The sequence below is a fragment of the Oryctolagus cuniculus genome, chromosome 7 (genome assembly GCF_051225735.1).
Source record: "Oryctolagus cuniculus isolate XC-2025 breed Fujian yellow rabbit chromosome 7, ASM5122573v1, whole genome shotgun sequence".
Classification (NCBI taxonomy): Eukaryota; Metazoa; Chordata; class Mammalia; order Lagomorpha; family Leporidae; genus Oryctolagus; species Oryctolagus cuniculus.
In genome coordinates, this window is record NC_142873.1 from 130825581 (window position 1) to 130837948 (window position 12368).

Sequence of the window (12368 nt, forward strand, 5' to 3'; positions counted from 1 at the left end):
GGGCGTTCCCCAGGAGGGGAGATGATCAGGAGGAAGGTGGGGATGCAGAAGATGAGGCTCAGGATAGGCTGAGTGACCACGGTCATTGCACCTGATTGATAGGCCATGACTGGAGGGGCAGGTCTACCCTGCTCAGCCCAGCCAATAGGCACAAGGAAGGCTAGTGGGAGGAAGACCAATTCCTGGGTGGTGGTGGGGTGGTTCTGGCTCCTCATAACGAGAAGGAGAGCTACCCAGGACTGCAGAGGAGCTACCTAGGATTCAGCATGAGCTGCAGGCCCATGGCCAAGATGAGTGGTAAGTGGGGTGGGTCCCTCCTCTAGGGCTGAGGAAGGAGGTGTTGGATGCTGGAACAGGGAGAGGCACTAGATCGAAGGTAGAAATGGCTACGAAACTTGAGACAGATCTCAAGATGAGTCTGGCTATCAGGTTGTGCAAGAGGAAGATGGATGGGGACAGATACAGGGGAAAGGAGCTCACCTGGGAGCTAGGAACGAGTGCCTGCTTCGAGAGTGGGTTAATAGAATGGATGTGGTTAGAGGAGGAGTCTGGGGATTGGGTCCTTTCAAAGGAAAGGATGTGGGGACTGAAATGGCAATTGCTCAGGGAGATGGGAAAATCTGCCCAAGATGGACAATGGATTTGGGAGTCTGTGGGATGGGGTGGGGGTGAATTTTAGGGACTCTTCTCCAGTTGGCATGGTGACAGGTTGCCCCTGCAGACAATTCTCTTTTTGAGAAAGGCCTCTGCTGGGAGCCAGCTGGGGCTCCTGGACTTCCGTAGAGGGTGGTCCCTGAAGATCCTTTTCTGTCCCACCTGTTTGAAGCCTAGACTAAGGGGGATTTGCACCTGCCCTCCAGAAAAGCCCAGTGCTGGTGGAGTGAGGGGAGGTATAGTGTGTCACAGTTCCTGCCTGGTCACATCTGAGGTGACACCGGGGAACCACACCACATGGACTCCCTGTGAACCTCTCTGAACCTCAGGCCACCTGATTGTGGAGAAAATCGAGTCATTGAGGACTTGATGTGCAGTAGTTATTAATTGTCTGAGCCATGGTTTCCAGGCTTGGCTGGACATTAAACACCTGGAAAGCTTTGGGAAAAAGCGCTGGGAGGCTAGAGAGGAACAATTGAACTGCCAAATCCCCCTGGGTGGCTTCCCAGGCCCCACCTCCCAGAAGGACCATGTCTTCCTCCTTCACACACTGTCGCTTTCACTTGCTCATACACACCACCCCCCGCACAATGCACACATTTCCAAGAACACAGACATCTGCAGGCTGTCTTGGAGCTCAGCCTTGTGCACAAAATGCAGTCAGTGAAGAAGACGAGCACCCATATCCTCACTCGAGGTCACCTCTCAGTCCCACAAGCCACCCCACCTTCCCATACGGATTCATGCAGGCTGTGACACACACACACACCCTCACACACAGTCAGACAAGCCACAGTCACCCAAGGCCAGCGTCACGGAGTCAACCAGTCTCCTGCACAAACCGGCCCCCTCTCAGATCCACGCTCACAGACAAGCTGCTCGCACACGTGTTCACCATCGGGACAGACACACTTACAGTCAAATATGAACCTGCACACCTTGTGAGTTTCTGACCACAGGAACACATGTGAACCTGTAGCCCACATTCATAATCACACATTAATAACACAACTGACACCACCACAGTTCACACATGCATGCATACCCCACCCAACACAATCGCCCCTAACAGACACAGCCACAAACACATGGGCAGTTCAAACAGTCCGCGGAAAACAGAATTAAAAGGTAAGCTTATTTGGGTACAAAAATTTTGGAAATCTACTCATGTGAGGGGTGTTCGAGAATCTCATGGATAATGTGTATTGTGAAAAAAAACTATGCATGGATTTCAAAATGCTTTCATACCAAAATAAACTCACCTCAATTCCATGCTCCGAGGAGTTTTTAAAGCATCCTCACACACAGATTTGCAGCTACACACTCACCAGACACTGCCCTGACCACCCGACCGTCATTCCTGTAGCCACGTTCATCCCAGGTAGGCAGGCAGGGCACAGAGCCCGGGCCCTCGAGAGGCCAACCCCGTTGCTTTCTCTGCTCACAGGAATCCTTATCCTGGGGCTCCTGCTGGCTGCCCCCAGCTGCCTCGGCTACTTTGAGGACCTGGCCAAGTGCTTCCAGGACCCTGATTATGACTCGTTCCTCCTCACAGCCCAGGAGGGGCTCCACGCCTCCCCACTGCCCAAGCGCGTGGTGGTAGTGGGAGCTGGCATGTCCGGCCTGGCGGCAGCCAAGACCCTTCAAGATGCTGGCCACCAGGTAAGGAGGCCTTGAGGGGACCTCAATTGCTTGCCTCCAGTTTGCTTTCTTGGGTGGGAAGAAAGTGGAGTGGTGTTGCAGCCACTTTTTGCACAACTGTACATAATCCATGGAGTGTTTGAAACCTTTAACCCTGAAGTCATTGTTAACTGCAATTTGTGTTCTTGTGGGGAAAAGGTAAACAGTTTTGCTACAGGCAGGGCTGGAGTGCTCTGTCCACTGCCCACCTGTGTCCAGCTTCACTCTGGGCTTTGGACTTCTCTGCGGAAAACACCCCCAGGTTGGTTATCCCGCACAGTGGGAGACCCAGAGCGGGGATCTCCAGGCCAGAGCATGTGGCCAGGTTAGGGCGGGAACAGAAGTGGAAGCAGCAGCAGCATGATTCTGAGAACAACAGCAGCTTCTCTGGATGCCAGGTCACCGTCCTGGAAGCCAGCAACCACATCGGTGGTCGAGTGATCACAATGAGGAACAAGGAAGAGGGCTGGCACTGCGAACTGGGGCCGATGAGAATCCCCAAATCCCACAGGTAGGTGCTGGGAGAGAGATGGAGTGGAGAGCCAGTGGGAGGGATGACTGGGAGGCAGAAGGGGCCCTGTTGGCCTCGTGTCAGGGTCCTTTCAGACTCACTGTGTCTTGGGACTCAACTCCACAAATCAGGACTAATACTCGCTGTCCGTCTAACAGAGAAGATCAAGGTGCAGAAAGTAGCAGATCCCAACTAACAGCTATGACTTTTACCGTTAACCCAGCGATTGTGTACTCTAACTATGGGCAGTTTCTTATGTGTCAATTATATTAAGATACAAAATAATTATTTGTAGATGATAATAACTATTTGTTGAGCACTTACTATGTGCTAGATCCTGTGCTAAGCGCTATACGTGCATTTTTGAAAAGATTTATTTATTTCCGGGGCCGGCTCCATGGCTCACTTGGTTAATCTTCCACCTGCGGTGCCGGCATCCCATATGGGTGCCGGGTTCTAGTCCTGGTGGCTCCTCTTCCAGTCCAGCTCTCTGCTGTGGCCCAGGAGGGCAATGAAGGATGGCCCAAGTACTTGGGCCTCTGCACCCACATGGGAGACCAGGAAGAAGCACCTGGCTCCTGGCTTTGGATCGGCACAGTGCCAGCCGTGGCGGCCATTTAGGGAGTGAACTAACAGAAGGAAGACCTTTCTCTCTGTCTCTCTCTCTCTCTCTCACTGTCTAAAACTCTACCTGTCAAATAAAAAAAAGATTTATTTATTTTCTTGACATGCAAAGTAACATAAAGAGAGGGAGAAAAGGAGAGATTGAGATCTTCCATCTGCTGATTCACTCCCCAAGATTGGCCTCAACAGACAGGGCTAGACCAGGCTGAGGCCAGGAGCCAGGAACTCATTGAGGGTCTCCTGTACCCAAGTGCTTGAGTTCCACTGCCTTTCAAGGAGCATTATAAAGGAGCTAGACCGGAGCAGAGTAGCCAGGACTCAAACCAGCACTCATATGGGATTCCAGCATCGCAATCAGCAACTTAACCCGCTGAGCCACAACACCAGCCCCTATATGTGTATTATTTAATTGATATTCACAATTCTATAATTTGATACTCTTATTATTCCCATTTACAAATCAAGAAACTGAGCTCCCATATTAAGTGACTCACTCAAGTTTCTCCTAGGAGGTGATGAAGTTCCTCCCTTCACACAAGGAGGAACCTGGCACAGAAGTATATGCTTAACCCCTCATCTGCACCTGACTCCTAGAAGAGAACCAGGCCCCTGCCTCTAAAGCTTCAAAACAAAGAAGCTCCCTGGCCTGGTAACCCACACGCCTTCCCAAATAAAATACGAGAGGTCTTCAAAAAGGCTTATGAAAATTGCATGCGTATTATGAAAATAACACATATGGATTTCAAAAGAATGCACCAAAACAAACTTACATTTTAATCCCACTATCCTTTGATCTGTTTAAAGGACCCTTGTGTGACATCTGTCTTCTCGCCTTAAATGTAAACTGAACCCAAGAGTTCCCTCCTAACATGGAAAAAAAAAAAAAAAAAAAAAAAAAAAAACCAACTAAGCTGGTCCAAACTGGGAGTCTTTAGACATGACCTCAAATCTACTTCAAAATGAAAAACAGAATTTTTTTTTGACAGGCAGAGTGGACAGTGAGAGAGAGAGAGACAGAGAGAAAGGTCTTCCTTTGCTGTTGGTTCACCCTCCAATGGCCGCCACGGCTGGCAGGCTGTGGCCGGCGCACCGTGCTGATCCGAAGCCAGGAGCCAGGTGCTTCTCCTGGTCTCCCATGCGGGTGCAGAGCCCAAGGACCTGGGCCACAGCAGAGAGCTGGCCTGGAAGAGGGGCAACTGGGACAGAATCCGGTGCCCCAACCAGGACTAGAACCTGGGGTGTCGGCACCACAGGTGGAGGATTAGCCTATTGAGCCACGGCGCCAGCCCGAAAAACAGAATTTTAAACACTGAAATGAAAGGCTTCTGTCTCTCCTTTCTGGTTCTATAAACTGGGACTCCCTATGAGGCCTAATGCAATGAGGCTTAAACTCCCCCAGAGCAACAGTGAATGACCCCAGCAACAGGAAAAAGGATTAGCGATGAGGACGCAGCTAGCCCGAGCTCCCTAGGTACATGAAGGAACTTGGTTTTCCTGGAAATGGTTTCCTTGTTGAGGCCAACAGGAACAAGGATAGCAGCTGTGTATGCCTGTTTCTGCTCCAGGCTGGTCCATACCTATGTCAAAAAGCTTGGCTTGAAGCTGAACAAGTTCATCCAGTATGATGACAACACCTGGTACCTCATCAATGGACAACGCTATCGTGCCCGGGAGGTCAAGGCCAACCCAGAGCTCCTGGGCTACTCCGTGAAGCCCACAGAGAAGGGCAAGAGTGCTATGACTCTCTTCCATCAGTCCATCAGCAAGGTGCCTGCCAGGGTTGCAAAGGACGAGGGGTTGGCCAACAAAGTTAGTGGGTGGGCCCAGGCCACCTGCTTCTTAATCCAGTGCTCCTAAGACTAATCTGCTTTCCTTCCGACACCCCTTAAGAATGATGCTACCTCCAGCCCCTCACCTAAACCCTGCTGTTCTCTTGTCCCTGGGTAGTCCAATGGCCTATCGCTTGATCACTAGATCACTCAATCCTTGGTAGTCAATCAGTCCTCCTGGGTCACAGTGAATGTCCTCACCTTAAATTTTCATCTCCAAAAAGTCTCTAAGTGACAGGGTATAGGGAAAGAGGAGCACTTACAAGCTCCTGGAACTATCCAGACCCTGGCCTTTCTATCTCATTTGCTGGCCCCTACTCTCCTCAAGGGTCAAAGAACCTAGGAGTTCTGCCGCTAATCAGCTGCTAATCTTCTCTCTCCTCCCCTTTTGCAGCTCAGACAAAATCTGAAAATGTTCAACTGCAGTCACCTTATGTCTTTATATGACTCTTACTCCACCAAGGTAGGTGAGGCACGGAAGTCCCAGGGTGGGGGCGGGGTCTGTGCTCACCTGCCTTGGGTTGTCCTCTGCTACCAGCAAGCTCTCTTCACACTGCCAAGATCTTCACCTCTCTGGAGTTCAGTCCCTTGCCTTGGCCAAGGCTCCTGCCGAGCCCCTTGCTACTGGGCCCTCCACCCAACACCCCCATCTGTGGTGCCCCCTCCCCAGGCTTACCTGCTGAAGGAAGGGATGCTGAGCAGAGGAGCAGTGAAGATGATTGGGGACGTGATGAACGAGGAAGCCGGATACTACAAGTCTCTCCTGGAGTCCCTGCGGACTGGCATCATCTTCTCCCAGAGTGAAGAGTAAGGCTGGCGGGGGGTCGGGGCTAGAGTCAGTTCCCTCCTCCAAAACTCAGCGCTGAGGAGAGCCGTGTGATCCACTGAGTACGCGCCACGTGCTGTGCCAGGCACATTCTGAGCGCGGCCCCCGGGGGAATCCTTACAGCGCCTGTACAGTGGGCGCTCTCATTCAGAGCCCGTTCACCGGAGCCGAGGCTGTGACATTCTAGAACTTCACCCAGATCACACAGGTCAGGCAGCGTTTGCAGGGCTCCTGGAAGCAGAACTGCAAAGTGACTGAAGCCATGGGATCTCAGGGAAGTCGCTTTTCTCTGGGTGCCAGTTTTCCAAGTTATCAGATTAACGATTCCCTTCCCGACAGAGAACCGTGCATTAATTAGGGTGAGGTACAGGAAGCCTTGGGCCCAGGGTGCAGGGTGCTGGGCCCGTCTCTTTTCAGAACAAGTTTGGAGGTGCCTCCTACTTCACCCCTCCCCCTCTTTGCACTCTTGCAGCTTTTCAGAAATTATCGGGGGCTTCGACCAACTCCCCTATGCCCTCAGCGCCACCTTGAAGCCTGGCACCATCCATCTGGGGTCTAAGGTGGAGACGGTGGTGAGGGATGGCTCTGAGGTCCAAGTGTCCTACCGCGCAGGCGAGCCCAGCTCCGAGCTGCGCAAACTCACCGCCGACTACGTCCTCATCTCCGCTTCCGCCAAGGCCACGCGCCTCATCACCTTCCGGCCGCCGCTGTCCGCAGACAAGATGGACGCGCTCCGCTCTGTGCACTACACCAGCGCTACCAAGGTGGTTTTGGCCTGCGACGAGCGCTTCTGGGAACGCGACGGCATCCGAGGCGGTGTCTCCATCACCGACCGGCCCTCACGCTACATCCACTACCCAAGTCACCAGCTCCCTAGCGGCAAGGGCATCCTGCTGGCCTCCTACACTGTGGATGACGACTCCCTCTTCCTCACCGCCATGACTCGGGAGCAGGTGGTGGACCTGGTCTTGGACGACCTGGCAGCGGTGCACCGGATCCCCAAGGAGGAGCTGCGGCACATGTGCCCCTCCTCTGTGGTCAAGCACTGGTCCCTGGACCCCCTCACCATCGGCGCCTTTGCGGAGTTCACACCCTACCAATTTGTGGACTACTCGCGGCAACTCTTCCAGCCAGAGGGTCGCATCCACTTTGCTGGCGAGCACACCTGCCTGCCCCACGCCTGGATGGACACGGCCATCAAGTCTGGCCTCCAGGCTGCCAGGAACATCCAGGCTGCCGTGGACGAGGAGGCCAGAGTGGCACAGGGGCTGCCATAGGCGCTCTTTGCCAACATCTGGGATGATTTCCCACGCAACACCCGTTCCTGAGGGAGTCTGGGGGGGAGGAGCAGGCTGGGAAGTGTGAGGAGGAGGCAGAGACCCAGGAGAGAGCTCACCATTAGTCCCCTAGCCCATGAGCAGGAACCCCCAAGCCCTGGAATGCTTTATCCAAGTTTTCCATTCTCCACCGTATTAGCTGGGACTTTTTTTAGTTGCAAGTGGCAGAAATCAAACCCAGACTAACTTAAAGAAAAAGATGATCTTTTGCCCCACTGACCTAGGAAGTTCAGAGTGAGGCTGGGTTCTTTCAGAGTAACTGGGTTCAGGGACTGAAAAAGCATCACTAAGGTCCTCTCTCTTTCCACCTCTGGCTCTGCTTTCCCATATAACACCTGCTTGGGGTTGAAGAGTGTTCCTCAAAATTCATGTCCACCAGAACCCATGAACATGACCTTAATTGGAAGCAGGATCTTCACAGATATAATCAAGATCATTATCAACTTGGCTTAGGGCAAGTCCTCATCCAGTGACTGAAAAACGTGAGCCCAGACACACACAGAGGGGAGACAGCCATATGGAGATGGAGGCAACTGACACACCTACAAAGCAAGGATGCCAAAGTTTAGCAGAAACTGCCAGAAGCTAAGAGAGGGGCATGGGACAGATTTGAGTATGCAGTCTCTAAAACTAGAAGAACATTGATTTCTGTTATTTTAAACCACCCAGTTTTATGGTGATTTGTTACATCAGGCCTAGGGAATGAACAAGGTTCCGACTTTCTTCTGCGTTTCTCCTGCAAGGAGTGCGGAAGCATTTCCAAGACTGTATCTTTCCAGGTTGTCCTTCGAGGAAAACAAAGGGTCCCATGTCCCAGAATCTCCCTGTAGATTTCCATCTTGCCCTTTCACCTGCTTGATCAGGGACCCAGCCTTGGGCCCAGGAAGTGGATCTGTGGCAGGCATTGTTACACAGCTGGTTAAGTCGCCGCTCGGGACCCCCACATTCCATATCAGAGTGCCTGGTTAGAGTCCTGGCTACTCTACTTCTGATCCAGCTTCCGGTTTATGTTCCTGAGCCAAGTGCCACCCCAATGGGAGACCCAGATGCGCGCGCGCTCTCTCTCTCTGCCTTTCAAACAAAAGTGTAAATAAATAAAATTTAGAAAATAAAAATGGCTCTCACTGCAAGCTGCAACTCCTCCGGACCCCAAGGTTGGGGTAAGGACTAAGGCTGGGCTACTCCAGAGCTTGGTTAAGCCAGTGGCCTTGGGGTTTCCAGGGCTAAATGGTCACCACGGATGGAGTCACAATATACTTGGTGAACAAGAAGCAAAGTAAACTACACCCTAGAACCTGGCTCCTCTGAGACAGAAGTCTTTTCCCACACCATCTCTTGACCCATTTAGATTTGGAAGTCCCTCCACCCCAACTCCAGCTTTATGAGAAGGGCCTTAGTTGTAACTCTCCGAGCCACCCAGTGGAATCTGGTCAGAGAAAAGAGCAGAAGGCAGGACAAGAGAAGAGGAAAGGGGGGCAGTGCTGTCACGGAGCAGGTTAAGTCACTGAGACACCAGCATCCCCTAGGAGCACCTGTTTGAGTCCTGGCTGCTCCATTTCTGGCCCAGCTCCTTGCTAATGCACCTGGGAAAACAGTGGAAGGTGGCCCAAGTACCTGGGCTGCTGCCACCCAAGTGGGAGACCTGAATGGATTTCCTAACTCCTGGTTTCAAACCTCGCCCAGCCCTGGTCCTTGTGGTCAGTTGGGGAGTGAACCAATGGATGGAATCAATCTTTCTCATTATCTCTTTCTGTCTCTTCCTCTCTCTGTAACTCTGTGTTTCAAATAAATAAAATAAATCTTTGGGGGAAGAAAAAAGAGAGGAAAGGCCCTGGGGAGGAGCCCACCATGAATTCCAAGAACAGGATGGAAAGTGAACACATTAGGGTGCAACACAGGCAAGAAACTGAGCAGCAGTTACAACTACTCTTTGCCAGCCTTTTTCCTTGGTGCCCAAAAGGGCACAGAGTCTGTGCAGAGAGGGATCGGGATGAATACAGAATGAATGGTGGAAGCTTGGCTCAATCTGTGGCTTGGAGGCAAATGACTCCTAGCATTTGGGAGAAAATATTTTAGGCAGAAGGGAGAAGATTCAGAAGTACCAGAGGACTACCGCTGGGCACATAGAGTTACCACATGGCATCTTGATTACAAACAAGAGAAACCAAATCTGAGTCACTTAAGCTGAAGAGGAAATTAAGGAAGACTCGCAAGAAGCTCATCTCATTGATAGGAAGGCTCAAAACCAGTCTCAGGAAGTGGGCAACAGAAAAGGGAGACAAGGTGGCCTGGGCCATGGGCAAGGTCAGGCCTACTAGATGGCACTGTGGCCCCCGAGCAATGGGCATGACCGGAGAATCACTACCACAAGTCACAAGATGCTCCCACTGCGACCTGAACTAATTCAGACTCTCCACTGCTTCTTTGGATCCTTTCCCCCAGATGCAAAGCCCCAGATGGGAGCATCCGTTGCCTAGGGCTAGGTCAACACCCATTCGCTGGCTGTTAGGAATCAGCCAGAACAAGGAACCATCAACAGTACTCATTGGCTTTTAAGGTGGGAGTGAGGCATTGCCTTCCAGAAAACCTCACATCAGTGAGTGGATTTCCCAGACACAGACAACAGATATTGAAGCTGGGCAGCCATAAGGCAGAAGTCAGTGTAAGGTTCAAAAAGATGGACAGCACACAGGCAGCTCTGCCACCTGAGCCATTTATAGCTCCTCTAAGCCTCGCTTCACCATCTGGACAAGAAGGACAGCATCCCATCTCATCGTGGCTGGTGGGGTTGCAGATCAGGTATAAAGAGCACCCGGAGGTGACAGGTATATAAAGCATGCAGCAGGCCTTTGCCCTCCAAGGCTTTGAGAGAGGGATTCTTCCCAGTTTAACCATGAGGACACACGAGTTCACTGGGGTTCAGTGATTGATCGGTGGTTTTACAGTGAGGGATGGGGGGGTGGGGTGAGGTGTGGGTTGCAACCAGGGTTGCCTGGCTCAGAAAACTAGCGCTTTCTGTTCTCTCTGGAGAGAGGAGGAGGCCTGAAAGAAATGGGGCAGATGGCCGGCGCCATGGCTCAACAGGCTAATCCTCCGCTTGCAGTGCCAGCACACCGGGTTCTAGTCACGGTCGGGGCACCGGATTCTGTCCCGGTTGCCCCTCTTCCAGGCCAGCTCTCTGCTATGGCCCGGGAGTGCAGTGGAGGATGGCCCAAGTGCTTGGGCCCTGAACCCGCATGGGAGACCAGGAGAAGCACCTGGCTCCTGGCTTTGGATCAGCGTGATGCGCCAGCCACAGCACGCCGGCCACTGCAGCCATTGGGGAGTGAACCAACAGAAAAGGAAGACCTTTCTTTCTGTCTCTCTCTCTCACTGTCCATTCTGCCTGACTGTCCACTTTGCCTGAAAAAAAAAGAAAGAAAGAAAGAAAGAAAGAAAGAAAGAAAGAAAGAAAGAAAGAAAGAAAGAAAGAAAGAAAGAAAGAAAGAAAAGAAAGAAAGAAAGAAAGAAAGAAAGAAAGAAGGAAAAAAAAGAAAAAGAAAGAAATGAGGCAGATTCCAGACCAAGCAGATTCTGGGACAGGTGAGGCAGCAGGGCTCCGTGGTCCAGAGGAGCACAGGTCAGAACGGCCACCTGTCTGGATGACACATGGCCTCTGTCACGTTACAACCCCCCATTGCTACCCTACAGGCTTCTTGAAGGGGGGAAGAATAGAGCTGAGTTACAGCTCACAAGATCAACAGCCTCTCTAACGTCTCTGCTATACATTTCAGCAGGCAGACTTTTTATTTTCGTTTTTCTCTTACTTAAAATTGGGGGGAGCCCAGGGAAGTGAAAGTACACATAGGGACCACATGTACCACACAGGCATAGCAGCAAAGACCAAACAGAAGACCACTCCACTATCAAGAGAAAAGCAAGCCTCATTTCTCCCTGAAACGCATCAGCACATGATCCATTGGAAGGTCTGAGCCGGGAAGTGCAGGCTGAGGCTAACTCTAAGGGCCAGGAGACTCCTGGAAGAACTCCTCCTGGGAGTCTCCAGGCACGGCATGTTCTCTCCCGGCCCCATGGATCTGCCTGGAAGCCAGTGAGCTCCAAGGGCCAGGCTCCAGAGCTCCAGGCTAAGCAGCTGCAAGGCTGGGGAGCTGGACCTCCTTTGCCAGCTCAGAGAGGAGCATTGAGAGGCCCCGGGAAAGGGGGTGAGGCAGGCGGGGCAGAAGAAGAATCGGATGCAGGCGCCTCCAGTAGGAGCAAGGCCACTCCTGTTCACCCTCCTTCTCCACGCCTTCGGCCGTCATCATTGAATTTTAGACTTCCAGCTTGACAGAGAAGAGAAACTCAGAGGGGGCTCATTTGATCCAGGGCTACCCAGCATGTGAGTGGGAGGGCCTAGAGCAGAGGATGACAACAGTAGGCATCTTTACCGAGGCTTACGCCAAAGGCAGTGCGCTGAGTATGTCCACTTTCTAACTAAATCCCCATCAAAGAACAAATTCTATGACTCAGGGGCAGGTGTTGTCATGCAGCATGTTTGGCCCCTGATTGGAACACTTGCACACCAGATCCCAGAGCCAGTTTAAGTCCCAGTTACTCTGCTGCTTTTTATTTTTTTTAAAAAGATTGGTTTACCAGTTGCCCCTCTTCCAGGCCAGCTCTCTGCTGTGGCCAGGGAGTGCAGTGGAGGACGGCCCAGGTGCTTGGGCCCTGCACCCCATATGAGACCAGGAAAAGCACCTGGCTCCTGGCTCCTGCCATCGGATCAGCGCGGTGCGCCGGCCGCAGCGCGCTGGCCGCGGCGGCCATTGGAGGGTGAACCAACGGCAAAAGGAAGACCTTTCTCTCTGTCTCTCTCTCTCACTGTCCACTCTGCCTGTCAAAAAAAAAAAAAAGATTGGTTTATTTAT

The 12368-nt window shown here is 52.1% G+C and overlaps 1 protein-coding gene across 1 annotated transcript; it reads left to right on the forward strand.

The window, feature by feature from the left end:
- The first annotated feature begins 266 nt into the window (after positions 1-266).
- On the forward strand, positions 267-7401 carry LOC100353438 (L-amino-acid oxidase-like). The gene is made up of 7 exons (XM_002715702.3): positions 267-297; positions 2102-2316; positions 2733-2845; positions 5035-5236; positions 5693-5761; positions 5969-6105; positions 6597-7401. The coding sequence occupies exons 1-7, from the start codon at positions 267-269 to the stop codon at positions 7399-7401; spliced, it is 1572 nt and encodes a 523-aa protein (XP_002715748.1).
- Positions 7402-12368: the final 4967 nt, after the last annotated feature.